The sequence below is a fragment of the Muscardinus avellanarius genome (assembly GCF_963383645.1).
Source record: "Muscardinus avellanarius genome assembly, chromosome: 11".
Taxonomy (NCBI): Eukaryota; Metazoa; Chordata; class Mammalia; order Rodentia; family Gliridae; genus Muscardinus; species Muscardinus avellanarius.
In genome coordinates, this window is record NC_137797.1 from 71090887 (window position 1) to 71115507 (window position 24621).

Consider the following 24621-nt stretch of genomic DNA (forward strand, 5'->3'; position numbering starts at 1 on the left):
TGTGTGTGTGTGTGTGTGTGTGTGTGTGTTACTGGGCATTGAATTCATAGGTATTCTACCTCCAAGCTATACTCCCAGCCCTATTTTATTTTTATTTTGAAACAAGGTCTCACTAGAATGATGAGAGTCTCACAACTTGCTGAGGCTGTTCTCGAACCTGTGATCCTCCTGTCTCAGTTTCCCAAGTACTGGGATTACAGGTGTGTATCACCACACCTGGCTTCTCTGATATCTTTTTTTTTTTTTTTTTGGTGGTACTGAGGATGGAACCCAGGGGAATGCTACCTCAGAGCTATATCCCCAGCCCTATTTTTTATTCTTTATTTTGAAACAGTCTCACTGAGTTGCAAAGGGCCTCACTAAGTAGTAGCTGAGCGATCCTCCTGTCTCAGCCTCCCAAATTATGGGAATTACAAGTGTGCGCCACCATGCCCAGCTTGCTTCCTCTGATATCTTAAAAAAAAAAAAAATCCCAACTCTGTACCACAGGTTCTGCCATTCCCCCTCCCCTGTCTCAGTTCCAGTCCCAACAAAATTCCTCACTCAGCCTCTTCTGTTCTTGTGGCTATTCTGGTTTCAGCCTCCCTCCCTGGAGGACCCCTTGGCATCTCACCGAACACACTCTTGTCAGGGCTCCACCCTAAGCCCCTGCCCTCTCTCCCTCACTTCCACACCTCTGCCCCAGCTGCTGGACACTGCAGGAGAGACTGGCCAGCAGTGCAGACTGCTGCCACCAGCTAAGGTCTCTGACCTCAGCAGGAGCCTCAGCTCTGCTCAGCAACCACCCCCTCCCCAGGTCCCCAGACAGCTGTCCCCTTCATTCTCCTCCAAGCCTCCCTGACTGTGTGAATCCTGCTCTGGCTCTGGCCTCGCAGGGGTGCCGACCTCTGCCTCCCACCCTAGCCAGGTAGCCAGGCTGCTGAGCCGACTTCTGTCTCCTGCAGCTGCCCTGTGCCCCGCCAGCTGCCCGTGGCTTTGAAGAGGAAACGTCCTGTGTCCCAGGGCCTTGGTGCCTCTGTGACTGGGGCCTGTCCTTGCCCACTCCAGCCATATCTGTGAGTTTCATGCCTCTCTCCCTGGCTCCTTCCCCATTGTGCCCAGGCAATTACAGGCCGCCCATAGTGGCCTTCTCCGCCCTCCTCTCCTTGGCCCACTGTGGCCCTGCAACGCTGACACCTCTGGCTTTCTGAAGCCTCTCCTGTCCTGGCCACAAGGCATGGCTGTCTGCAGGCGCATTCCGCCCCTCTGGGCCACCTCCTTGGCTTCCGCTGCTGGCTGCTCTGGACTTGCCCTCGCACTTGTCCACTCCTGCCCTCTGCTCTCTGCACTCCTGACGGGACGAGCCTGGTGCATGTGTGTCCTTAGAATGCAGGCTTGACACAGCCTCTAGCCCAGTCCCTCTCCCAGGTTCCTGGCCCATGCAGCCTCCCGTACACCCTCCAGCTGCTCCCACTTGTCTTCCCCCAGAGTGGCTGAGCAATCATTCGGTTGCCCAGGCCAGAACCAGGCATCGTCCAGGTCCTCCCCACCCCGCAGCCCACTCCCAACAGCGCTTCTTTCTCACATCTGATGCCTCTTTCCAGTCCGTTTGCTACTGGCCCAGTTCAGCCCTGATCAACCTCCCAGGATTACTGACTGCATCAGCCTCCTTACTGGGCTTCCAGAGACACTATACCCTGCCCCTTCGGTCCACTTCTCTCTAGGGTCAGAGGATCTTCCAAAATGCCATGCTGGTCACATCAATCCTCTGCTCAAAAACCTTCAATGGCTCCCCATTGCCTCAAGCTTAAGTCTGAATATTCATGTCTAAGATGCAGGGGCGGACCCCGCCCAATGCTCACCCCTTTACTCCAGCCAGGCCAACCATTTATGTTTTCCCCAGTGAGCGACCATTGGGACCATTGGGATGCCTTTCTTCCTTATCTCTCCCTCCAGACTTTGCTCGAGTGCAATTCCTCTGGGTAGCCTGTTCTCTTTCCCCTTCCCAGAAGAACCAGGCAAGTTCACAGAGAAGTTGGTTTGAGCAGAGCTGGGGCCAGTTGTGGCCTCTGACCCCTCACTGCCTCTACTGGTCCAGTGTGGACTCCACCCCTGCCTGGCAAGAGTGGAGGACAGGTGAGGGCGCCATGCTACCCGGGGGCACGAGGGCCCCTGACTGCCCTCCCCTCAAACAGGCCCAGTGCCCTCAGTTTCTTTCTTTCTTCCTTTTTTTCTTGTGGTCCTGGGGATTGAACCCAGGAGCATTCTACCTTTGAGCTATACATCCCAGCACTATTTTACTTTTTGTTTTGAAATAAGGTCTCACTAAGTTCCTGAGAGTCTGCAATCCTCCTGTCTCCGTCTTCCAGTTACTGGGATTAAAAGCCTGTACCACCACATCTAGCTGCTGAGAGCTTTTGATAAGACAAGTGGAAGCATTTTGCAGCCAGGTTCAGGGGCTCACACCTGTAGTCCCAGCTACCTGAGAGGCCGAGGCAGGAGGATGGCTTGAGCTGAGTTTGAGGCTAGCATAGCGCAGCAGAGAGAGATCCCACCTCAAAAAAACAAAAACAAGCCAGGCGTGGTGGTACATGCCTGTAATCCCAGTACTTGGAAGGCCAAGACAGGAGGATTGGAAGGCCAGCCTCAGCAACATAGTGAGACTCTCAGAAACCTAGTGAGACCCAGTTTCAAAATAAAAAGAAAAAAAAGGACTGGGGCAGCTGGGAGCGGTGGCACACACTCCCAGCATTTGGAACGCTGAGACAGGAGGATAGTGGTTTGAAGACAGCCTCAGCTACTTACTTAGGCCCTTTGCAAATCAGTGAGATCCTGTTTCAAAATAATAATAATAATTAAAAAATAGGGCTAGCGGTGTAGCTCGGAAGTAGAATGCCCCTGGGTTCCATCCCCATTACCACCAAAAAAAACAAAACAAAAAAAAACGGGGGTCCAGGTGTGGTGGCGCATGCTTGTATTCCCCGCTCTTGGGAGGCGGAGACAGGAGGATCGCGCAGATTTGAAGCCAGCCGCGCTGGCTTAAGAGACCCTGTTTCCAAATTTAAAAAATATATAAAGTAGGTCTGGGAGTGTAGCCCGGATGTAGAAGGGCTTCCAGAAACCCCAGTACCACCAAAAAAAAAAAAAAAAAAAAAGGACTGGGGGTATAGCTCAGGGGTAGAATACCTCTGGGTTCAAACCCCAGTAACACACACACACACACACACACACACACACACACACACACACACCCAGCATTTTGCACATTTCCCCTGATCAATTGCTTAGTTTCTATTGCCTCAGTATCCCTGCCTAGCAAATGGAGATAATTCCCACCTCCCATGTGTAGGTGGGAGTTAATGTGCTGACACCTAGGAAAGTGCCTGTGAGTCAGAAAATGTTGATTTTTAGGGTTCAACCCACCCCACTCTCTAATACTCCCTAGTGACTGGGCTGTGGGGGGTGGGCTGGAGTGACAAGGTTCCAGTGCTGTGGCAGGTCCAGGAAGAGCCCTGGAGGCTGAGGGTATTAAGGCATGTGACAGCCCTTTTCCGCAGCTAGCCTGGAGCAGAGCCTTTGGGGGCCCTGCCTGGCCTGGAACAAGCTCCTTCACCCCCTGGGGGAGGGGACATGCACCTGGGCTTGCTCCAGCCGTGCCCGGCTCAGCTAGCACCTTCCCAGACCACCCAGCCCTGGGCTCAAGTGCCAAGCCCCACACCAGGTCTCTGGGCCTGGGGAAGAAAGGTAGGGTGAGAGGAGGAAGGGGGAGAGGGAGAGGGAGGACCCTGGGAGAGGAGAGGAAGGGAAGGAGTTCAAAGTGGCTTCATGTGCAGAATCTCACTGATCCCCACACTTGGAGGAGGGGGGAGCCCAGGCTGAGAGAGCTGAGAGATGTGATCCAGCCAGCAATCCCTCCTCCTAGCCATCCATCTAAACAACCCAACCTTTACCCTGGTCCTCTTCCAGCTCTCCACCCAGCACCCTGCTCGCCTTCGCTCTGCAGAGACTCTTATAGGAGAATCTAGGCTCTTGGGTTCCATCTTCAGGCACAGCAGAGGGCTGGGAAGGGGACTGGGTATGTGTGTGACTGCACAGTGCCCCTCTGAGGTCTGGTCCCCCTGTAGCTCTGAGAGTGAACTGGGGAGGGGGGCTCATGTGCACCTGGAGTGAGCAAGTCTATACTGAGAGAAGAGGCACAACATGCTCAGAAGACACAGCCCCTTGGTGCAACCCAAGGTCTGTGGTGGCTCAGCGCCCCAGAAACGTGAGGGTTAGGGCCTCTGTGAGCATGTGTACACAGGTCTTTATCAGTCCTCAGACCCAGCAGCAGTTCATCGGAAGAGCAGCTGCAAGGAGCACGGCGCCCCCTGCTGGCCAAACATCCAACCACTGCAACTGGTCAGCCCAAAGCCTTGGTTGGATCCTTGCCCAAGGGCCCAGGGAATGTCACCTGCAGAAGACTTAGGGCCTGTAACTCCGAGTGGATGCCCCAACGCACACCTGAGGAGCTGCACCCCATAGGCCCACTGGTCACTACCACCCTTGGGGCTGTCGGATGAAAAAACGCAGGCTGGCCAGAGGGAGAGGCCAGCCCCCCCAGTCACCCCAGTGCCTGTACTTGAGTACTCTGGAGACAGGCTGAAGGGCTCCCCTCACTTCTGCACCTCCTCCTGGGTAGTGGGTGGGGTGGACTAGGGAGAGACTGCGTACTGGTAGCCACAAGAAACCCAAGCCTAAGAGATGCCTTGTGTCCTCCACCCCCATGCCTCCCCTATCTAGAGCTCCTGACTTGGGGGAAGAATGAGCGCAGTATGCGGATTTGGTGGGTGATGTTGCCCCCTGCTGGTCATATCTTGGTATTGCATCCTTGCTTCCCTGGCCGGGCTGGCGACAGGTGACAAGGTGGGATGACAGGGCTGGGGAGGCCCCAGGGTTCTCTCTGCCACCTGGTGCCAACTGCGAGTCTGCGGGGCAGGCAGGCCAGGGTGGGAGGGGCCGCAGCTCCCTTTACAGGTGGCTGGGCCGCTGTTTGGAGGAGGACTGGGTGGTCAGCCCCTCATCAGCCAGGCAGTGGGGTTTCTCCATCTCTTCTCAGTGCATTTCCTGGCCCTTCTTTGGAGGCAAACCTGAAGACCAAGGGGAGTGGCTCCCATACCAGAGAAGCAGGAACACAGGTTCAGACGCTGCCAGGAGAGCAGAGATGTGGGGCCCAGGGCCCAGGCCAGGCGCAGACAGCTGGCTTCTTCCCACACCACGGCGTGAGCACCAGCTGAGGCACCTGGCCTTGTCTGCACTGGTTTCTCCTCACAACAACTCGTGAGGTAGGTAAAAGTATCCCTATTTTACAGGCAAGAAAACTAAAGCTCCGACAGCTTATGTTACCCAAAGTTGGGCCACAGGATTCGAGCGTGGGTTTCCTGCCTCTAAGCTGGACTCCGTAACTGTAGTGCTGGGCTGTGTCCTGAGCTGCACTTGTGTGGCGTCCACCCTCCTTCTCACAGAGAGCCAGCCGCCGCAGGCACCCCCTCCCTCGTCTCTCCCCCATAGCCACCCTGCAAGGGAAGCGTTAGAGGCAGGCTCAGAGAGGCAAGGGGCTTTCCTGCCGAGTGTCAGCGGTCAGTCAGCGGCCACTGGCGTAGAGCAGGCACAGGCAGAGGGGAGGGCCAGAGCAATGCTGACTGCAGAGGCAGGAGAGGGGCCCTGAAAGGGCTGGGCTGGGAGGAGCGTCTGTATATGTTGGGGGTAGGGGCTGAGGCCTCTCCTGAGCACAGGCTCCCAAGTGTCACTTTTTATTTTGGGTAATGGGGATTGAACCCAGAGGCAGTCTACCTCCGAGCTTCACCGCCAACTCTTTTAAATTTTTTTAAATTTTAAAATAGGGTCTCACTTTGTTTTATTTTTTGTCATGAAACAGGGTCTCACTTTGTTGCTGAGCCTGGTCTTGAACCTGATATCCTCCTGTCTCAGCCTCCGCAACACTGGGATTACTGTGCGCCACCATGCCTGGCCCAAATGTCACCTTTTTAAAACTGAGTTGCAGAGAAGAGAGATGAGGGCTGTGCCTCCTTCATGTGACAGAACCTGCTGGTTACCCCCTCAGCATCTCGAGGGGCTGTGGTTGATTCGCTTCTCCACTCCACCTGACACACCCTGGTACTAGTGCCAGGCCCTTCTCTAGTGGCCGGACTTGACATAGCTGAGGGAGAGGGGGCGGGCGGGGGTGGGCACCTCTTCACCCCTCCTCCCTGGGCTCCAATTGTTTCTATATTTGGTCTTCTCTCTCCTCTTTCTCCCTGCTCCTCCCCATCCCTTTGATCCTCTAGGCCTCCCCTATCCTCAGCTTCCCTTTCTTTCCTCAGAGGTCTTGTCTTGGGGTCTCTCTGTACCCTGTGGAGATCATGGAGGTGGGCATGGGATGGTGACCAGCTAGAGTGTCCCAAGAAGCTTCTGGCGAGAGATGGAATCAGAATATGAAGATCAGTGGTTTATTAGGAAATCCCCAACCAAACACCAGCCACCCCGCTGCCCCCACACCACACATCCTTGGCCAGAAATAAATAAAGTGGCATTCAGTAAACCCATCTGCTAGGGAGCGCTGGGGGGAACGTCTGCCTCTGCCCACCTAGGGGCTGGCTCTGGCTCTTTAAGGGACTTGGGGGTGGGGAGGGGGAGACTGTAGCCACCACCCCTTTCTGGCCTGGCCCTGGGGCAGCCTGCAGCCTTTCACAATCTCTGAGGCAGATCTCACAGTCTGCCCTGACCCAGGGAGACCCATCCCCACCAGACCCAGCCCTGGCCCCCACCGGAGGAGCCCCTCTTAGGCTCCTGCTCCCATCTCTAACTGTGCCTGGAGAGCCAGCACCTCCTCCCATCTGTGAGGACCCCTGTGGGGAAAGGAGGCTTCCAGTCATATTTTTCTTCTTTTCTCTCCTGTGGCTCGGGGCAGGGGCGGCCCCTGCCAGGTGCTGGTCAGTGGGCCGTCAGCTCGATGCTCTTCTTTCGCTCTCGATGCTCCGCCCAGTCTTCCTCAGGCTCATAAGTGCCCCTGACGATGGCCATACGATCACCAAGGCTCAGGGAGGTGGGGAAGAGCAGGTAGAAATAGAGGATGGCGGCCAGGATGGCCCCCACGATGGGCCCCACCCAGAAGACCTGGTGGAGAGAACGCTGATGTCAGAGGCTGAGCCCCCAGCCTTGGGGACCATGACCTCCCCATGGAGCTCAGGCCCGTGAACCCTGAGAGAAGATGCACATACGGACGTCCAGACCTCTGGAGGGAAAGGTTTCCTCCCACTTCAGGGACTGATATGCCAACACCCCACTCCCAGTAACAAACATGGATCACAGACACACAGATCTGCCAAGGAGGCAGACAGGTCCCCAGAGGAACAGGCTGCTTCCAACCCCACCCCAAAAGAGGCGAGCAAACCTTCAAAAAGACCTACAGATCCTCAGACAGAGACAGATGGAGCTCTCCCTCCACAGAAAGGCAGCCCTGGAGGAGTGACCACAAGCTCTCTCAAAGGGTGACGGACTGTCCAGAGGGACAGACACACAGGAACGCAGCCCCTCAGCAGGGACACATAGCAGCACATCGGGGAGGACAGGTGTGCAGACGCCGAGAGGAACAGACACATTGCTCAGAGATCCCAGCACTGATCCCTTCTATACCTCTAGGGAGAATGCAGGTCCCCTTCCTTAGGAGTACAAACATTCACCCCGCCCCTGCCCTAATTCCGGGGCCAGGGGAGGGCCCGGACTCACCCAGTGCGAGGGGCTGAACCGATTCATGACCACTGCGGGGCCGAAAGAGCGGGCTGGGTTCATGGAGCAGCCGGTGAAGTAGATCTGGATGGACGGGGCGGGGAGGGGGAGTGAGGAAGGCAATGTTCCACTCCGCAGAACCCAGCTCTCCCGGCACACTCCAGTCCAGAGCTCAGCAGGTCTCATACTCGCTGCCTGGTTCCTAGGCTGGTGACCTCTCCCTCCGCGGATGGGGCTACCCACATAACCATGGGCCCCTCCTTCCTAGGGTTCCTCTCTCTTCTCTACTTGGGCTTGATTCCCTACCCCCCCTTCCGATTACTTCCATCTTTCCTCAGCCCAGAGAAGAGTCTGGGGATCAAGACTGGGGCCCAGGGGGGCAAGTCCAGTAGTTCCAGGACTAGCCCTTAAAACTGTCCGGGGCCCATCATTCTGCAGGGATGTGGCTCCGAGGCTTCATGATTGCCCGAGTGCCTTCCCCAAGTGGCACCCCGGCCACATGTCAGCATACTCACCCCCACGAGGTGGCCCAGTGTGACAGACAGGCCAATGGACAGGGCTGGGGAGCCCACAGGGCCGGTGCGGCGGGAGTCGGTGGAAGAAAAGATGCAGAGCGCCAGCTGGAAGGTCAGAATCATTTCCACCACCACAGCCTGGCCTGGCGACGTGTTGTTATTGATCTGCAAGGGGAGGCTGGGTTAGGACCCTGTTGCCTGTGGGCCTGTGGCCAGGGGCTGGGGGAGCAAGGGATATTAGAGTCGGAGCACCTGGAAGCCAAGCCCTGCACACGCCACCTCAGAGAGGCTCTTCGTGGAAACGACTGTGTACTCTAGTTTGCAGAGGCCTGAAGTTCAGGCCTATGCCAAAGGGCAGAGTGTCAGGGGAGCTTTTCCTGGACTCGGGCCTGTCAACGGCTCTGCTCAATCCCCAGCCCCCACAAGCTGGCATTTACCCTCCCTCCTGTGGACAGCTGCCCAGTTTGCCTACTGCAAACTGCCCCCGGCCTCCTACCCGTGCCTGACCCGCTGCCGGTGCCAACCTCAAACCCGTCTCTCCAGTGCGGCTGACTCACGGCTTGACAATGGCCACGAAAATCCTCCTCTGTGTTTGATTAATGAACCCAGTTTGTATGGGACAGGAGGGCTGAATCTGGGGCTGCAGAGGCAGGGAGGCAGCAGGGGGCAGAAGCAGGGGTGAGGAAAGGGGGCACCAATATTCAGCTGAGACCACGCTGCGCTGACTCCCCGTGGAGGGGATCACATCCACGGTTTCTAAATAATCCAACGACACCTGCTGTGGTATGGCTATCTCCATGTAATAGTGAGGAAAAGCGACACCAGGGTCACCCAGAACTGGGATCACAACCCATTTCTCTCCAGTGCCTCCATTAAAACCAGTCCACTGAGGAGCAGAGAAGAGAGGTGAGGTGCCCCAGGGGAAGGAGGACTCAATGTGAGACCAGAGGGAAGCAGGAGTGGTGGTAGGCACCTGGAGGGAGGCAGGATGGGCCAAGAGGGGACTGGGCAGAGAGGTGGGCGTGAGCCAGAGTGGCCGGGCTGGGAGGGTGCAGCTGGACCCCTCTGCCGGGCCTGCTGGGCAGGGGTGTGCCCGGGCCCACTCTGTTGTGCCCATTCTCAATATGGGGCATGGAGGGTCTCCAGCTGAGCACAGTCAGGAGCCCTGCCCACCCTTCCCCACCCCCGGCACTCACCGCGTTGACAGCCAGGTTGCCTCGGGCATTGAGCGGTGCCACCCCATAGAGGATGCCCGCCCCCGCGATGGCGCCCACCAGCTGGGCTGCCACGTAGAAGACGGCCCGGAGCAGCGAGATCTGGTTGCCGACGAGGAGGGCCAGGGTGATGGCGGGGTTGATGTGGCCGCCGCTCACGGGCCCCAGGGCCTGGGCCATGGTGCCTATGGCCAGACCGAAGGCCAGCGAGATCTGCAGGATGGTGGGCAGCGCCGACGGCCACTTGAGGGCCGAGCCCAGGCCGAAGAAGACGAAGATGAGGGTGGCCAGGAACTCGGCGAACACGGCCTTGAGGAAGGCCAGCGAGCACACCTCCTTCTTCATGGTGGGCGCGGGGGGCGCGGGGGGCGCGGGGGGCGCGGGCCGGGGTGGCGCGCCCGCTCGGCGGCTGGCGGCCTGGCGCGGCCCGGGCGGGGGCGCGATATATAGCGCGCGGGCGGGCGCGGGGGGGCAGGGGGCGGCTCCCCAGCCCGGGGGCGCGCGCGCCGCAGCCCCGCCGCCCGCCCGCGCGCCCCCCGGACCCCGGCCCGGCCACGTGACCCAGGCGGCCGTGTAGACCGGGCCGGGGGCGGCGCACCGGCGCATGGCGGGCGCGCCGTCTACTCGCGCTCGCGCTCCGTCCGCCTCGGCTGCTGCTGCTCCGCGGGCGCCCGCGGCCCGCGCATCCCGACGCCGGCCGCCGAGTGCGGCGCGCCCGGGCAGCCGGCGCCTCTTAGCGCCACGGCCGCGGGCGCGGCCCCGCCGTCCAGCCCTCCATGCCCGCCCGCCGCCGAGCAGCGGAGGCGTCGGGAGGCGGCCCGGCCCGCCCCGCCGAGCCCCGGGCGGACGCGCTGCGGCTGGGAGGGGGCGCTGCGGCTGGGGAGGGGGCGCTGGGGCTGGGAGGGGGCGCTGCGGCTGGGGAGGGGGCGCTGGGGCTGAGAGGGGGCGCTGCGGCTGGGGAGGGGGCGCTGCGGCTGGGAGGGGGCGCTGCGGCTGGGGAGGGGGCGCTGGGGCTGGGAGAGGACGCTGCGGCTGGGGAGGGGGCGCTGTCGGCCTGGGAGGGGGCGCTGCGGCTGGGAGGGGGCGCTGCGGCTGGGGAGAGGGCGCTGCGGCTGGGAGGGGGCGCTGCGGCTGGGGAGGGGGCGCCGTCGGCCTGGGAGGGGGCGCTGCGGCTGGGAGGGGGCGCTGCGGCTGGGGAGGGGGCGCTGGGGCTGGGGGGGGCGCTGCGGCTGGGGAGGGGTCGCCGTCGGCCTGGGAGGGGGCGCTGCGGCTGGGGAGGGGGAGCCGTCGGCCTGGGAGGGGGCGCTACGGCTGGGAGGGGGCGCCGTCGGCCTGGGACGCGGCTGCCCCCGGCCGCCCGCCCTCAGCCCTCCGTCGCCCCCCGGGCCTCGCCTTCTCCACCGGCCGCAGCCCGAGGCTCCTCGCCCCGGCCCGGCCAGCCCTTCTCCAACCCATTCGCCACGTTCCTCGTCCTTGGCGCCCCTCTCCCTTCCTCTCTAAGCTCTTCCCTCCTCCTCCCTTCATCCGTCGGACACTTCCTCGGTCTCTCGGCCCCCCATTTCAGTCTCTCAGGGTCCCCTCCTCTGTTAAATTTTCTGCTCTACCCACCCATCCTCCCTCCCTCCCTCCCTTTTGGGGTCCTGGCCTCTCTCTCTATCCATCTATTTCTGTCTCCGCTCTCCTCTCGGTTTCCCCTTTCCTCGTCCTCTTTGAACGTTGGTGTATTTCTTTGTTTCTGTCTCTGCCTCATTCATCCTGCCTGTCGCTGTTACACGTGGTCTTTTCCAGTCCTCAAAGTCAACTCTTCATTTTTGTAGTGAGTAACACTGGCTTCCCGCAAACCCCCCCCCCCCATCCCTCTCCGTCCTTCTCCTTTCCCTCCGAGCTCCCGGCCCCTCTTCCCTGTCTCTCTCACCCGTTTATCTTCCCATCTACAGGTTTGGCATGTGGAGAATGAGTCTGAAGGGCCCTCCAGGGCTTGGGGAAGGGCAAGGACCCATCCTCAGGATTTTGGAAGTGAACCGCACCCCCACGCCCACCATATGTGCTTGAGAAGCACTTTACACTGGGGCAGAGTAAGACTCAGTAAAGAATCCTCCGCTGTGACTACTAATTTAAAAAGCCCCCCTGAAGCTGTGGCGGTGGCGCACACTTGCAATCCCAGTCCTTGGGAGGCTGAGACAGGAGGATCTCAGGTTCGCAGTCAGACTCAGTTACTTAGTGAGACCCTGTTTCAAAATAAAGAATGAAAAATAGGGCTGGGGATGTAGCTTGGAGGTAGACCGCCCCTGGGTTCAATCCCTAGCACCACAAATAAAAAAAAATAATTAACTAGTTAATTTAAATAAATAAATGAATGAATAAGGCTGTGGTGTAACTCAGAGGTAGAATGCCCCAGGGTTCCATTCCCAGTACTGCAAAAATAAATAAATATAAAGGGAAGCTGGGCTTGGTGGCACACACCTGTAATCTCAGTACTTGGGAGGCGGAGACAGGAGGAGCGAAGGTTTAAGGACAGCTTAGGGAGACTGCGTTTTGAAACAAAAATATGAAAAGGGGTGGGGGTGTAGCTTGTAGATAGTGTGCCCCTGGGTTCAATCCCCAGTACCACGCATACACACATAGAGAAATGATAAGGGCAGCAAGTAGCCTGCAGGAGAATGTCCCTAGGCTCAGTTCCCAGCACCAAAATATTTAAAAATAATGAAAAGTAAAAGGCTCCCTGAGGGTTCAAGCCCCAGGGCACAGTAGAGGGAGAGAACAGGTGCCCCTGACAGTCTATCAGGGCAGGGGTTGAGGGGAGGAGCCCAAAGGAAAGCCAAAGACCTGGAGGAGCGGGCTTTGGGCTCCATAGCAGCTGAGAGGCCAAAGAAAACAGGGGCCAAAGAAACCCCACTATTGTTCTGGCTCTGCTCTGGCATTTCCTGCTGGAGCAGCTCCTCCACTACATTTTTTTTTTCTTTCCAGTACTAGAGATTAAACTCAGGGGTGCTCTATCACTGAGATATTTTTATTTCAGGCCTTTTTATTTATTTTGAGACAAGGTCTCATCAAATTGCTTAGACTGGCCTGAAACCTGTGATCCTCCTGTCACAACCTCCCAAGTATTGGGATTACAGGTGTGCTCCACTGTACCCCGGTACCCACATCTTTCTTTATATACGTGGTACTGGGGATTACAAGCATGTGCCACCACACCTGGCTCACATCTTTCTTAAGGCAAAAGGACTGTCTGTCTCTTCTCCCATGGGTCCCAGGGTCCTATGTAGAGGATTTTCTTCAGAGCCTACACTTAAACTGGACAATGGCCCGAGAGGCCTTGAGCCCTGACTCCTGCTGCGGAATTGGGCTTCAGCCTGTACCCTTCCACTTTCTTGCCATCTCTCCCAGGCAATCTGCAGGAATCTGCAGGTCTCTAACTCCATCATCTTGGAGCGGGAGGACTCAGAAATGCTCCGAGGAGGCTGAGCAACAGGGGAAGCTCCCACCCGAGGATTTGAGCTTAGTCCCTTCCAGTGAATGAAGGGCTTGTTCTTGCTGTTGTATAGATTCAGAAGTTAGTCTGTAAAGTAATGTGTCATAATTGGCCTCCACTGTGTGACTTAATTTCACGGTACCTTGTGAGGAAACCTACACCCAGAGGTCACTTGCCTGGGACCCACAGCGGCCTGAGAGGGGGAAGTTCAGGTTCCCACAGACCGCTCTGTGTCAGGGTGGGCCTGGTGAGGGTGAAGGAGGTCAGACCTGGCAGGGTTGCTCACAAGGGACAGCTGATTCTGCGTCTCACGCCCTTCCAGGTGGTTGCAAGCAACCCCTGGAGATATGTCCTAGAATTCCTGCCCTGCTAGCAACAGAAGGCTTCCCCGGGGCAGGTCTCCCCTCTGTGGCAGGGAGAACCAGAATCTCAGGGAGGGCTCTCCTCCCCCTTTTCTGATACAGGGACATTTGGACTCCCTGGGAGAAGCTGAGACCTGGCTTAGAAATGGCAGGGAGCTCTGCTTGTCTGTATTGTGATGACCATTTCCAAATTGTGAAAGAAACAGCACTTATTGACAAATAAGCATTTACTAAGTGCTTACTCTATACAAAGCACGTTAGGTAAGACTGATGAGGGAAAGTAGACAGGAGAATGCCATCCCCAAATGGGAAGGGGCCCTGTCCCCAAAGGGCTTACAATCTAGCTGGGAGGCGTCGTTTATATACACAAAACCACAGCTTAAAGATACAAACAACATCCAAGCACTTCTGCAGGTACAAAGTCATTTGGTCCAAAGTAGGAAAGTGGGATGGATGCGGCTGGAACACTGTGGTGAGCCACCTCCTCCCCTCAGCACAGAGCATTCGCTGTCTCAGGCTTGGGGTCTGGAGGTCTGTCTACCTGCCTCTGCCTGCCCGGCCTCTGTCTGGTTTGGGTGTGTTTGGCCTCCACTTTCCTCTAGACAAGCACAGAAACCACCCCTTTGTTCTTCATCATGTCCTACCCTGCAACTACCCTCTCCAGGGCTCTCTGTCTACCACAAGACCGCGGGCTGGGCTACACAGGCCCAGGCGAGTGTTCTGGTGTCTGCCAGGGACTCCCAGGAGGAATGATCATGGGATTTTGTCTAAGACCTGAGTTCAAGTCTTGACTCCACTGTATTCTAGCTGCCTGGCTTTAGGCCAGTCTCTCGGTTTCAGCCTCTGAATCTTTAAGGTAGGGAGGACAGTAGTTACTCTGCCTGTCTCACAGATTTGGGAGGTGACCACACAGACACTAAGGAAAACAGGAAAGCCTTGCGGGGGGGCAGGGACCTGTTCTTCCTGAGCCTGTCTGAAAATTTAATGTTAGGTGAACTAAGGGAGGCTCAGTCAACCCCCACCCCATCTCTTGGATTCCTGCTCTGACCTCTGAGCCCAATCTGAACAACAGGGGTTAGAAGTGATGTAGATTTTAGGGGGTATACAGACATAGACATTCTTGGCACCTTCTGGAAGAGTTTGTTGGGGGTAAATCGGGGTGAGGATGAGATCCCTTGCTACCCTTGAACTTCCACAGCAAGTATGATAGAGGGTAAAAGAAATAGGAAAACAGGAAGGAGAAGTAAAATTTAACCTTAATCTAAGAGCCTGGTGCCAGAGTTCCTCAACCTTTATTCCCCAAGCCAGTTGTTTTTCCCAAGGCCTGTCTCTCTCAAATTCCTGAGAAATCTGTAGATCCTAGAGTTAACAAGAACAACAAAAAAGCAAAAACATAAAAAATTTAATTGCCCTGTGTACTGTTACGACAGATACAATATCTTGAGAAACCTACACTCTAGGGGACTGTACAGCTTATCTGTTGATCAGGTCATGGAGACTGGACCTGCCCGAGGACTCTAAGGATGAGCAGACCACCAAGAACGGCCTGGGGGCTACCTGTCTGTGCTCATCCTCACAGACCTTCCCACCCTCCCTTCACCACACGAGCCCAAGTCAGCTCCCTCCTGAGACAGCCCACATTCTCGCTCGAATGTGCATTTCCCACTTTTCATAAATAAACCTCTGTCTTTGTCACTGATTGGTGCTAGTGCGTGCTGAAGTTCTCATTTGTCAGGTAAGCCAAAGATCCTGCGGGTCCTGAGGTGGGTCTGCCTCTTTGGGAACTCCTCGGACCCCTCACGGAATCAAGGCTCCTTCCGTGACAAGGACACTCCGCTACCGCTACCAGGAGGACAGCCCAGAGGCCCCGGGACCTCTGACTCCACCCTCCCCATGCAGTCACCAGCATAGGGTTTGGGAGGGTACTCTCCTCGGCAACTATGGCCCAGGCCAGGCTTTTCTGTCTCCAGAGAGATCTTCCGTCAAGGGAGACAGGAAGGAGCCTAGATGAGAGGGTGCAGTTCAGAGCTGTTCCTTATCCACAGCTGTCTACGAAGGGAGTGGAGCAGAGAGGCGGCTGGGTGCCTGGTGCACAGTGAGAGCTTGGTGCAGTGTGAGGCAGACACAGAGGCCCGGGAAGCCTGGAGGAAACGAAGAGTGGAGAAGGGGCTCGAGGTGTGACCCCCAGGTTCCTGGTAAGGACCAGGCTAGAGAGGGAGGGAGGGGATGGGTGGGCTGGTGTCAGCAGAGCTGCCAGCCTGCACTAGGGTAAGGAGAGGCTCAGAGGCTGGGCCAGGACGGAGCCAATCCCAAGCCCAGCGCTACCGCCTGGACTTGGGGCTCCCGCAGCTCTCCTCTCTTTTGCTTTGACCACCAACTGAAGGAGGTAAAGGAGGCTGAGATCGGGCCCCGTCTGTGCACTCCTCCCACCCGAGGAAGCAGAATTAATGAAAATGAACCTAATGATGCGTGATAAGAGTGTTAAGAATTACAGTTCACACAGCATCTTTACATGCATCGTCTCACTTAATCCCACTTAATCTCATTGGAGAACCATTGCACTGGCCTGGAAATTTAGAAGCCTAGGTTCAAGCCTCTGACCTGCTTTTTCCTGGACAAGTCATTTCCCTTCTCTCGTCCCAAGTGTAGCTCTGTCCCCCTAACTCTCCAGTTTGGGGAGCTGGGAGGGGGTGGAGCACAGGAGGAGAGGAAGGGACGGAGGGGCCAGAGTCCTGGGAGGAGGAGTGCTGCCCGGGAGTGCCTGACAAGTGGCCAGGGGGCTGCTGCTGGCCTGACAAGTGGCCAGGGGGCTGCTGCTGGCGTATGCCTTGACCAGCCAGCTCTAGGTGTGTGCTGGGTGAGAGGGCTCGCTTGTGAAACTGAGTGTCTCCTTTCAAGAAGTGTCCAGTTGCAAATCCCCTCTCCAAGACAAAGGCCAGGGCCCCACACAGAGCTTTTGTTTGCTCTGCTGGAGTGGAAGGCTACTCTCTGGGTCTGGGGCCCCCCATGGGGATGAGGGTCTGTACACACAGAGCCATGTGCACCCACAAATTCTGCTTCCCCTTTTGAGGACCCGCTGTGGGGGCAGGAGGGAAGTCCTTGGGCACTCAGCCCCCCCCCTCTCTCCAGAGGCCATTTCTAGGGAGCTGTTCTCTGCTTGATACTTCTCTGCCTCCAGGATTGCATCCTTGCTGGTCCTGCGGCCCAGCTCTGCAGCTTGGGGTGATTTTCCAGGAGGGGCAAGGTAGGGGGTGGAAACCAGGGCCCTCCCTTCAGACCTTCCCCTCCCCTTCCTCTGGGATGACTGTCATGGATGACTTTCACTGCAGCAGAAAGGGCTTTCGTCCCAGAGGAGGACGGGTCAAGGGGGAGTGAGAAGTCCCCAGTCCTACACACTTGCACACTACAGGCACACCTTTTCACAGTCGGTGCCTTCCAGCTCTGCACCGGAAGACAGCGACACTTGGGTATGAACACACTCTTGCATGCTAGCAAAACAGAGGCACCATTCCTAGACCCCCAGGGCTGGGATCTGTACACTCCTTACCCCGTGCCCGGTCCAGGCTCTCCAGAGTGTTCCTTCTCTGCCCACCTGCTCTCCCTCCTTCCCTAGCCCGGTCCCCAAGCGCCCAGTTCCCTGCCAGGGGCCCGAGGGTGGGCTGCTGCGCGCGGCCTCAGGGCGGGTCCGCCAGGCTCCGCAGCCCCGCCCTGGCCGGCTCTCGCCCCTTGCAGGTCCTGGAAGCGGCTACTCTGCACTGCGGACCGACCTGGGGCCTGGGTGGGAGGAGGGGCGGGGTGGGCCGGCCGGGCGCTCAGGCCTTGCTGCCGCGGGGCAGGCTCTGCGGAGAGTGCAGTTCCACCGACTGCCGCCGCCGCACCTCGCGCTCCTCCCAGTCGGTGTCGGGCTCCAGCCCCTTCAGCACCGCCACGCGCTCCGACAGGCTCTTGGCCGAGGGGAACAGCACGTAGTTGTAGACAAGGGAGCCCAAGATAGCGCCGATCAGAGGTCCGATCCAGAAGACCTGGGGGCGAGCAGAGGGGCTGGCACCTCTGGGGCCACGTCCTCCTCCGGGGCCCCGGAGTGCTCCCCTCCCCGTCCCGTGGGAAGGAGTCTCCCCGCCACTAGCACGACAGAATTCTATCCACATAATTAGTGATGGCAGTGCGGGCTGCTGGGACGACTTGCTGAAGTAAAGGGCTATGGGGCGAGCTCTCAGTCAGACTAGCGAATTCGGATTCTACCACTTGCTGTGTGAATTCAAACAAGTCACTTACCCTCTCGTGCCTCCGTTTCCTTTTCCTTTCCTGGTAAACATGCCTACCTCCTAAGGTTGCAAACACTAAACGAATTAATATTTGCAAAGAACTTAGAACACAGCCTAGGGGCTAGCTGGTATAAATGTTACCATTTACTGAGTTCTAAGCACCAGTGACAGCTCTCACATGGTGAACTCACTTAATTTCCCCAAGAAGTCAATACGGTCAGAATTGCTGCTATCCTCAGTGGCAGCTGGGGACAGGGAGAGGAAACCAAGTCTTTGGCACTGATTCTGAAGGGTAGAACCGAAGGCTTCCCAGGGCCCCGGGAGGAGGAGTGCGGAGGTTTGGGATACAGCATCTGAGCCCCCACCCCAGTCTATGCCAGCATTGTTCTCTCTCTGAAACGGGTTTCTAGGGAACCAGAAGCAGGGGGTTCAGCCATTACCCAGTGGTCATCAAACTTGCCGGTGACGATGGCTGGAGCCAGGGAGCGGGCAGGGTTCATGGAGCAGCCAGTGTAGTAGATCTGCAGGGGAGGGGGGCAGAGGAAAACGGTGAGGGCAGGGCAGGAAGTCCTCGTCCCCATCTCCAATGCTTGACCTCAACCTAAAGGCACCCCGATGGTGGACAATCGGCTTCATGACTTGAACTCTGAGCTCTGTATATACTTGGGGCTCCAGTGATATCTGTCCCTCTGGGTGGCTAGAATCAAAGCCTCTGGGTTTTGTGTCTCTATTCTTTTGGGGGGGGGGTGTTTCTAACTGTAGCTTTTGGGAGTTCTTTGTATCTCAGGTGGTCTGTTTCTTTTTTATTTTATTGTATTTTTATTATTTGTGGTGCTGGAGATTGAACCCAAAGGCACCCTATCTCTGAGCTATACTCCTAGCTCTTTTTATTTTTTATTTGAAAACAGGGTCTTGCTAAGTTGCTGAGAGCCTCTCTAAACTACTGAGGCTAAGCCAGGCATGATGGAACATGCCTGTAATCCTAGTTCTTGGGAGGCTGAGACAGGAGAATCCCAGGTTCGAGGACAGGATCGGCAAGTATTGAGACTCTCATTAACTTAGTAAGACCCTGTTTCAAAATAAAACTAAAAAATAGGGCTGGGGGTATAGCTTGGAGATAGAAGGCTCCTGGGTTCAATCCCCAGTAACACACGCGCGCGCGCACACACACACACACACACACACACACACCTCATAAAGCGCTGAGGTTAGCTTTATCTCAGCCTCCCACCAGTAGTCTGTTTCTTTGGGGGAAGATTGATGTGTCTGTTCCCATGGGGAGGCTGCAACCCAGCCACAACCTACCCCCAGAAGGTGGCCCAAGGTCACAGAGAAACCAATGGAGAGGGCAGGGCTGCCCAGGTTGTCTCCCCGGCGCTCATCGGTGGAGGCAAAGATGCAGAGCACCAGCTGTAGGGTCAGGAAGAGCTCCACAGTCACCGCCTGGCCAGCCGTGGTGTTGTGGTTGAGCTGGGGACAGGGAGGGGTGAGTGGGGCCGTGATCGCACTCCCCTCTCTGCTCCATCTTCCTGCCCACCTGCAGTCTGGGCTCAGAGCAGAGCACCTGAGCTCATCAGACACTTAGCTAGAGCCACTGTCACCTTCATTTCTAGGCCTGGCCCTGAGGGCCAGGAACTCTGGTGGCCCCCAGCCGGAGCTGTGAAAGGACTCCTCAGCCCATCGGATGGAAGGGCTGAGACTGTGCTGCAGCATGGAGGAAAAGGGTGAGGTGATCCAGAATCTCTGTTCCAGAAGCACATCTGGGAAGCGGTTCCTACTGCAGCAGGAAGCTTCAGGCCAGCTAACAAGAAGGCCTTCCTCTCTAAGCCACAAGATTCGAAGCCACGGGAGGCTGGGGGGTCTTTCTCCCTGTGGCCAAATGGTTCCCAGGGACAGGATCTAGGGACTTGGACCTGGGAGATGGCTCTGGAGCACCCCTCTCCCGCAAGCCCATAAAAGACCCCCATCCCGTCCCCTCCTCGCCGTGTTTCAGGCCTCAGTTCTGCCTGCGGGCAGCTGCGGGCACGTCCTGTGGAGGTTGGGATGGGGGCACCATGCTGCAAGGCCTCCCTGGCCATATGGATGCCCTTGGTCCCAGCGGACTCTGCTCAGGTTAAGGAGAGAACTTGGGGCTGAGCAAAGAGGGAGTTTCATAACCGGGCCGCACCCAGCACTGGATCTCTCTCTGGGTTTTGTCATCCTGTACCCTCCACCCTGCCCTCTGGGGCTGGGCACTGCACGGGGTGGAGCTATGACGGCTCTCAACTCCCACGCTCCCTCTCCAGGCCGGGCCTCCCTGGGCCTGGACATCAGGCTGGCACCGTGGGTCTTTCTAGGGTCTAACCTCACCCCTTCCTGTCGCTGTCCGCCGGCAGAGCCTCGAGGGCACAGTGAAAAGAGCTTTGGGGAGAGGTGCTTTGGAGGTCTCTGATTTGCTGTGGGACCTTATTTACTTTGGCCTCAGTTTCTTCTCCTGTAAAATGAGTATAAAAACACATTCTGAAGGATCATGTAAGAATTGGAAATGACAAGGCGGACCCGCAGCCCCACACCTGCTGGCAGGTGGCGTGTGGAGGGCCATGGTGTGGACGGGGGCTGGTGGCAGTGCCAGGGCCATTTCCAGGTGCTGCCACTTACTGGCTCTGGGCTGTGCTTCAGTTTACCACTCAGGGTGTGGGGGAATCACAGAACTTAGCTCACAGTGTTATACCAAGGATGAGATGGTATCTGGCCTGGCCCAGGGCAGGTGCATATCAGTGATAACTTCCTGGTGGCCTCAGAGGATACCTGGGACAGCCTTGGGGGTCACCTGGCTCTCTCTAGCCACCACTGCCCCGTTCCAGCCAGGCAGAGTTATTTCCAGTTCCTCAAGACAGTAAGTGCTGAGGAATAGCTTGGAGGAGGCTTCCCAGTCCTCCATTCCGAAGGCTCTGAAGTGATGGAGGAGGAGCAGGACTGAATGTTCCCCAGGCCCTTTTAGTGCTCCCAGGGCTCTGCTATTACAAAAGGATGTTTTTGGCCATACTTCCAGGAAGTTCCTCTTTCAGTCTAACTGGACCTCTCCCTGTTGCAAAATGAATTAATTTTGCTCTCAGTGGAATTGGGCATACTTCCCCCATCTGGCAAGCACTTTGCCTGCTCTGCCCTCTTCTTGGCCCTGTGCTTCCAGCCTCGTCATATTTTCCACTCTGGAGAAAAGTTCTCCAACTCTGCTACTCACTTGAGGAAGGCCACCTGTGCATGGGGGGCAGGTGGCCACAGAGACCTTGTGGGACTTGGCACACACTCAGGGCCCAGGGAAGGAGCAGGCCAAGAAATGTTGGAGACCGAGGCATGAAAGGGCCACTTGCTGTCCTGACTTGGGGTGGGAGTGCAGAGCAGTGCTGGGGGGCTTACACCCCAGCCGTGCCCCTCGGTTCCCACCACTGCACAGACCCGGGAGAGTCCCCGCCCTAAGTGCCAGGTGCCTGACCGGCCACTGTGTCGGGTAATCAGTGCCTTCTGCAGGGACCTGCCCTTGCAGCCCTCCTCTAGGTTCTTTTGGCACTCTCTCTGGGATTGGTAGAATGTTGGCCCTTTACGTTCCCTTCCCCCAGCCTCAGTGACTTTGTTTGTGAGACGGGGCTCAGATGATAGCTCAGGAGCATTGGCCAAGAGGAAAGATCATGGGTTTTGCCTCAAGCCCAGGTTGCAGGACGGGGTGGTGCGGCCCATCTCTGAACCTCAGTTCACACATCCTTAAGAAGCCAGCATGCCCATCTCCACCTCACAGAGCTGTCATGATGTGCCCGTGAGCAACCTGAGAGGCGCAGCCATCATGGAGCCCCCACACAGTAGATGCTGAAGAAATTCCTGGTCTCTCTTCTCTCTAGAAGCCCCTTGAGGGGTATCACACTGCTGTACTCTGAGGTCCCCACAGTGCAGAAGGCCAGGCTGCTCTGGGATGCTGTCCTTTGCTGAGTTCTGCCCAGTTGCCCCTTAACGTGGGCATCGAGTCCAACAGAAACCTCGATGCCACCACTTCTCCATGAGTCTGGGGAGGGAGGTCCAGCAGGCCCATCTGTATCTTCCTCTGCTCTGCCACCTCCTACCCTGATTCTCCTAGGACGCTGTGTTCCTGACTCCGGCCTCTCTCTGTCTCTCCAGCCAGTCTCTCCCACCTCACCTTTTACAAGGGGCTCCCTAGAACCCGTTCCTTGTGGACGGGGCAAAACTCTGGCTACTCACAGCATTGACAGCCAGGTCCCCGCGGATTTCTGCTGGCGTGATCTCATGGAGCAGAGCGGCTCCAGCCACGGCCCCCAGCAGCTGCGCAGCCACGTAGAAGGCGGCTCGGAGGAAGGAGACATGGCAGGCCACCAGGCAGGCCACGGTCACAGCAGGGTTGATGTGGGCCCCACTGACGTGGCCCAGGGTCTGCACCAGGGTGCCGATGCCCAGGCCGAAGGCCATGGCGATCTGCAGCACAGAGGGCAGTGCCTGTGGCCAGTTGAGGGCCGACCCCAGGCCGAAGAAGACGAAGAGGAGCGTGGCCAGGAACTCCGAGAACACTGCCCTGGAGAAGGCGATGGAGCGGAGCTCCCACATGCTGCCGAGCCTTCGAGCCTTTGTGGCGACCCAGCGTCTAGGCCGGAGCTTTGTGGCTCTTCCTCTCTCCCTCCCGCTCTCTTTCTCTGGGCCCCTGGGGAGGCTGGGCCATGGGCATTTATAGGCCCCTTCCATCCTGGATTTGGGCAGGTGGGGTGGAGTTCAGGCCAATCCCTCTTCTCCCCCATGGCTGCCTTGGCCCCCACCCACCCCTGCCCACCTGCATGCCTATCACCCCATCTTTGCTTTCACAGCTGACTAATGTTCCCCATTAAAGAGCTCCAGATAAGGACTTGACGTCCCCGTTTTCCGCATTTGTTCCCTGGTTACCCCAGGGCTGCTGCCCGAGGGCCTCCCCAACCCCCTCAGCAATCTGCAAATGCAGGTCCTCTGCAGAGGTGCGTCCAGTGCCCCCACACTGTTGGTCAAGGCAGGGGCGCACCTCACTCAACACGGGCACCAGCTATGTCAGGGCTACCCCTCTAGGGGTAGACTGAAGTTCTCCCTGCTGTCTCACCGCCAATTATTTCTTCTCGAAGCGGATGGAAAACAACTGGTTGACTTGGGACAGATTTCCAAGGCATTAAGGTTTTGCTCGGAGCTGGCTTTCCTGAAGTTAATCACCCACAAGTCATTAAGCTTCACCCCCCCCCCAGCCCTGCCAGGTAGCAGCTCCCATAGCCTGGAGGCAGGGTGGCTTCAGTGGCACTGGGACCCTGGAGTCTACTGAGGAGGCTGAGGGCTTCCAGTCCAGCATCACCCTGCCCCATATCTCAGACTTGACCTTTCTGGGTTTTCTCTGTAAAAAGGGGGTAGTAAAAGCTAGCCCAGGGGATCTGGAGTGAATGGAACGATGGCTGGAAAGCCCCCTGAGCAGCGCTGGGCCTGCAGTAGGTGGTCACTTCCGTTTGGACATTATTTCAGTATTATTTGTGCTTTGAGGGGGACAGGTTCCCCAAATTCACATCTCAGGGTCGCAGAAGCTGTGATAGGCCCTAGCACCCCCTGGAGCTCGGAGCCATCCGGGCCACAGAGGGAAGACATTTCTGTGGAGCAGCGAGCTGTGCAGGCTTGGGCAGGCCACGATGCCTGATAAGCGTCTCTGGCCTTGGTGCCCACTCAGGCCGGCAAGCTCCATCTCCTGCCACACTGCTACTGTGGCCGCCAGGGTCCAGGGGCCAGCCTTCCCTAAGCCTCCCCGCCTTATCCCATCTCTGAGGGACCCAAAGGCAGAGGCAGACTCACAGTGAGGTCAGGAGGATGGGCTCCTGGGCCTGCCGGCCAGTAGGTGCCTGGCAAGTCCCTCCCCAGGAAACCTGGGAGGGAGCAGAGGCCTTTGTATGATAATGTAGGAGGAGGCCCAGGGAGGGCAAGTGACTTGTCCAGGGTGGCCCAGCAAGCCAGCAGCTGAGCTGGGACAGGACCTCGTCTGGAGAGCGTCCCACAGCACCCTCCACTGCCAAGTCACATCCGAGCCTCGGTTTCCTCATCTGGACAGCGGTAGTGATGATGCCTCCCCCACAGAACTGTTTTGAGAACTTGGCAAGATAGCAAATGAGAAAGCAACACACACACACACACACACACACACACACACACACACACACGGACTTTGTAGCTCTACTGTTAAAGAGGAGCTAGAGGAGTGGGAAGGAAGGACAAAACGGCAACAAAAGATCCAAACAGAGGGACGCTCTAAATTAGCAGGGATTTTATTTTTATTTTTTAATACTGGGGATTGAGCCGGGTGTGGTAGCGCACCCTTGCAATCCCCGCGCTTGGGAGGCGGAGACAGGAGGATCGCACAGGTTCGAAGCCAGCCGCGCGCGCTGGCTTAGGAGATCCTGTTTCCAAAAATGAGAATGTAAAAATAGGTCTGGGAGTGTAGCCCGGAGGTAGAAGGGCTTCCAGGAACCCCAGTACCACCAAAAAAAAAAAAAAAAAGCCAGCCTCAGCTACTTAGTGAGGTTCTCAACAACTTAATGAGACCCTGTTTCCAAATGAAATATAAAATAGGTCTGGGAGTATAGCCTGGAGGTAGAAGTCCCTGGGTTCCATCCCCAGGACCACACACACACACAGACACACACACACACACACACACACACACACACACACACACACACCAAATATTGGGGATTGAACTCAGGGGCATTCTACCTGAGAGCTACACCCTAAGCCAATTTATCATTTTTGTTTTGAAACAGGGTCTTGCTAGGTTAATGAGAATCTCACAGAAGAAGACAAGGATCAGAGGGACCTGGCGAGGCTGCGCCTCTGCCCTGCCCCTGGGAGTGCGCCCCCATTCCCTCCACCTGTGGCTTCATGTGACCCTCAGATACACTACCCACACCTAAGTTCAGACCTGAGCCTCGGGGGTCCCTGGAAAGCCTGCTCCTCATGAGCTGAAGTTGTGGTAATGGTTTCCAAGATTAGAACATGAAGCAGGTGTTCCTGCTG

The 24621-nt window shown here is 57.2% G+C and overlaps 2 protein-coding genes across 2 annotated transcripts; both read right to left on the reverse strand.

Annotated features, from left to right (window-relative positions):
- Positions 1–6948: 6948 nt before the first annotated feature.
- Positions 6949–9823, reverse strand: AQP5 (aquaporin 5; the record flags this gene model as incomplete). Its single annotated transcript, XM_080705111.1, has 4 exons — positions 9455–9823; positions 8259–8423; positions 7744–7827; positions 6949–7131 (listed from the first exon to the last, which is right to left on the reverse strand). Exons 1-4 carry the CDS (start codon positions 9815–9817, stop codon positions 6949–6951), a joined length of 795 nt encoding a protein of 264 aa, XP_080561237.1. The 5' UTR covers positions 9818–9823.
- Positions 9824–17121: 7298 nt separating this feature from the next.
- AQP2 (aquaporin 2) lies at positions 17122–22161 on the reverse strand (the record flags this gene model as incomplete). The annotated part of the gene is made up of 4 exons (XM_080705173.1): positions 17122–17331; positions 18015–18095; positions 18880–19044; positions 21802–22161. The coding sequence occupies 4 exons, from the start codon at positions 22159–22161 to the stop codon at positions 17122–17124; spliced, it is 816 nt and encodes a 271-aa protein (XP_080561299.1).
- Between the last annotated feature and the right edge of the window lie 2460 nt (positions 22162–24621).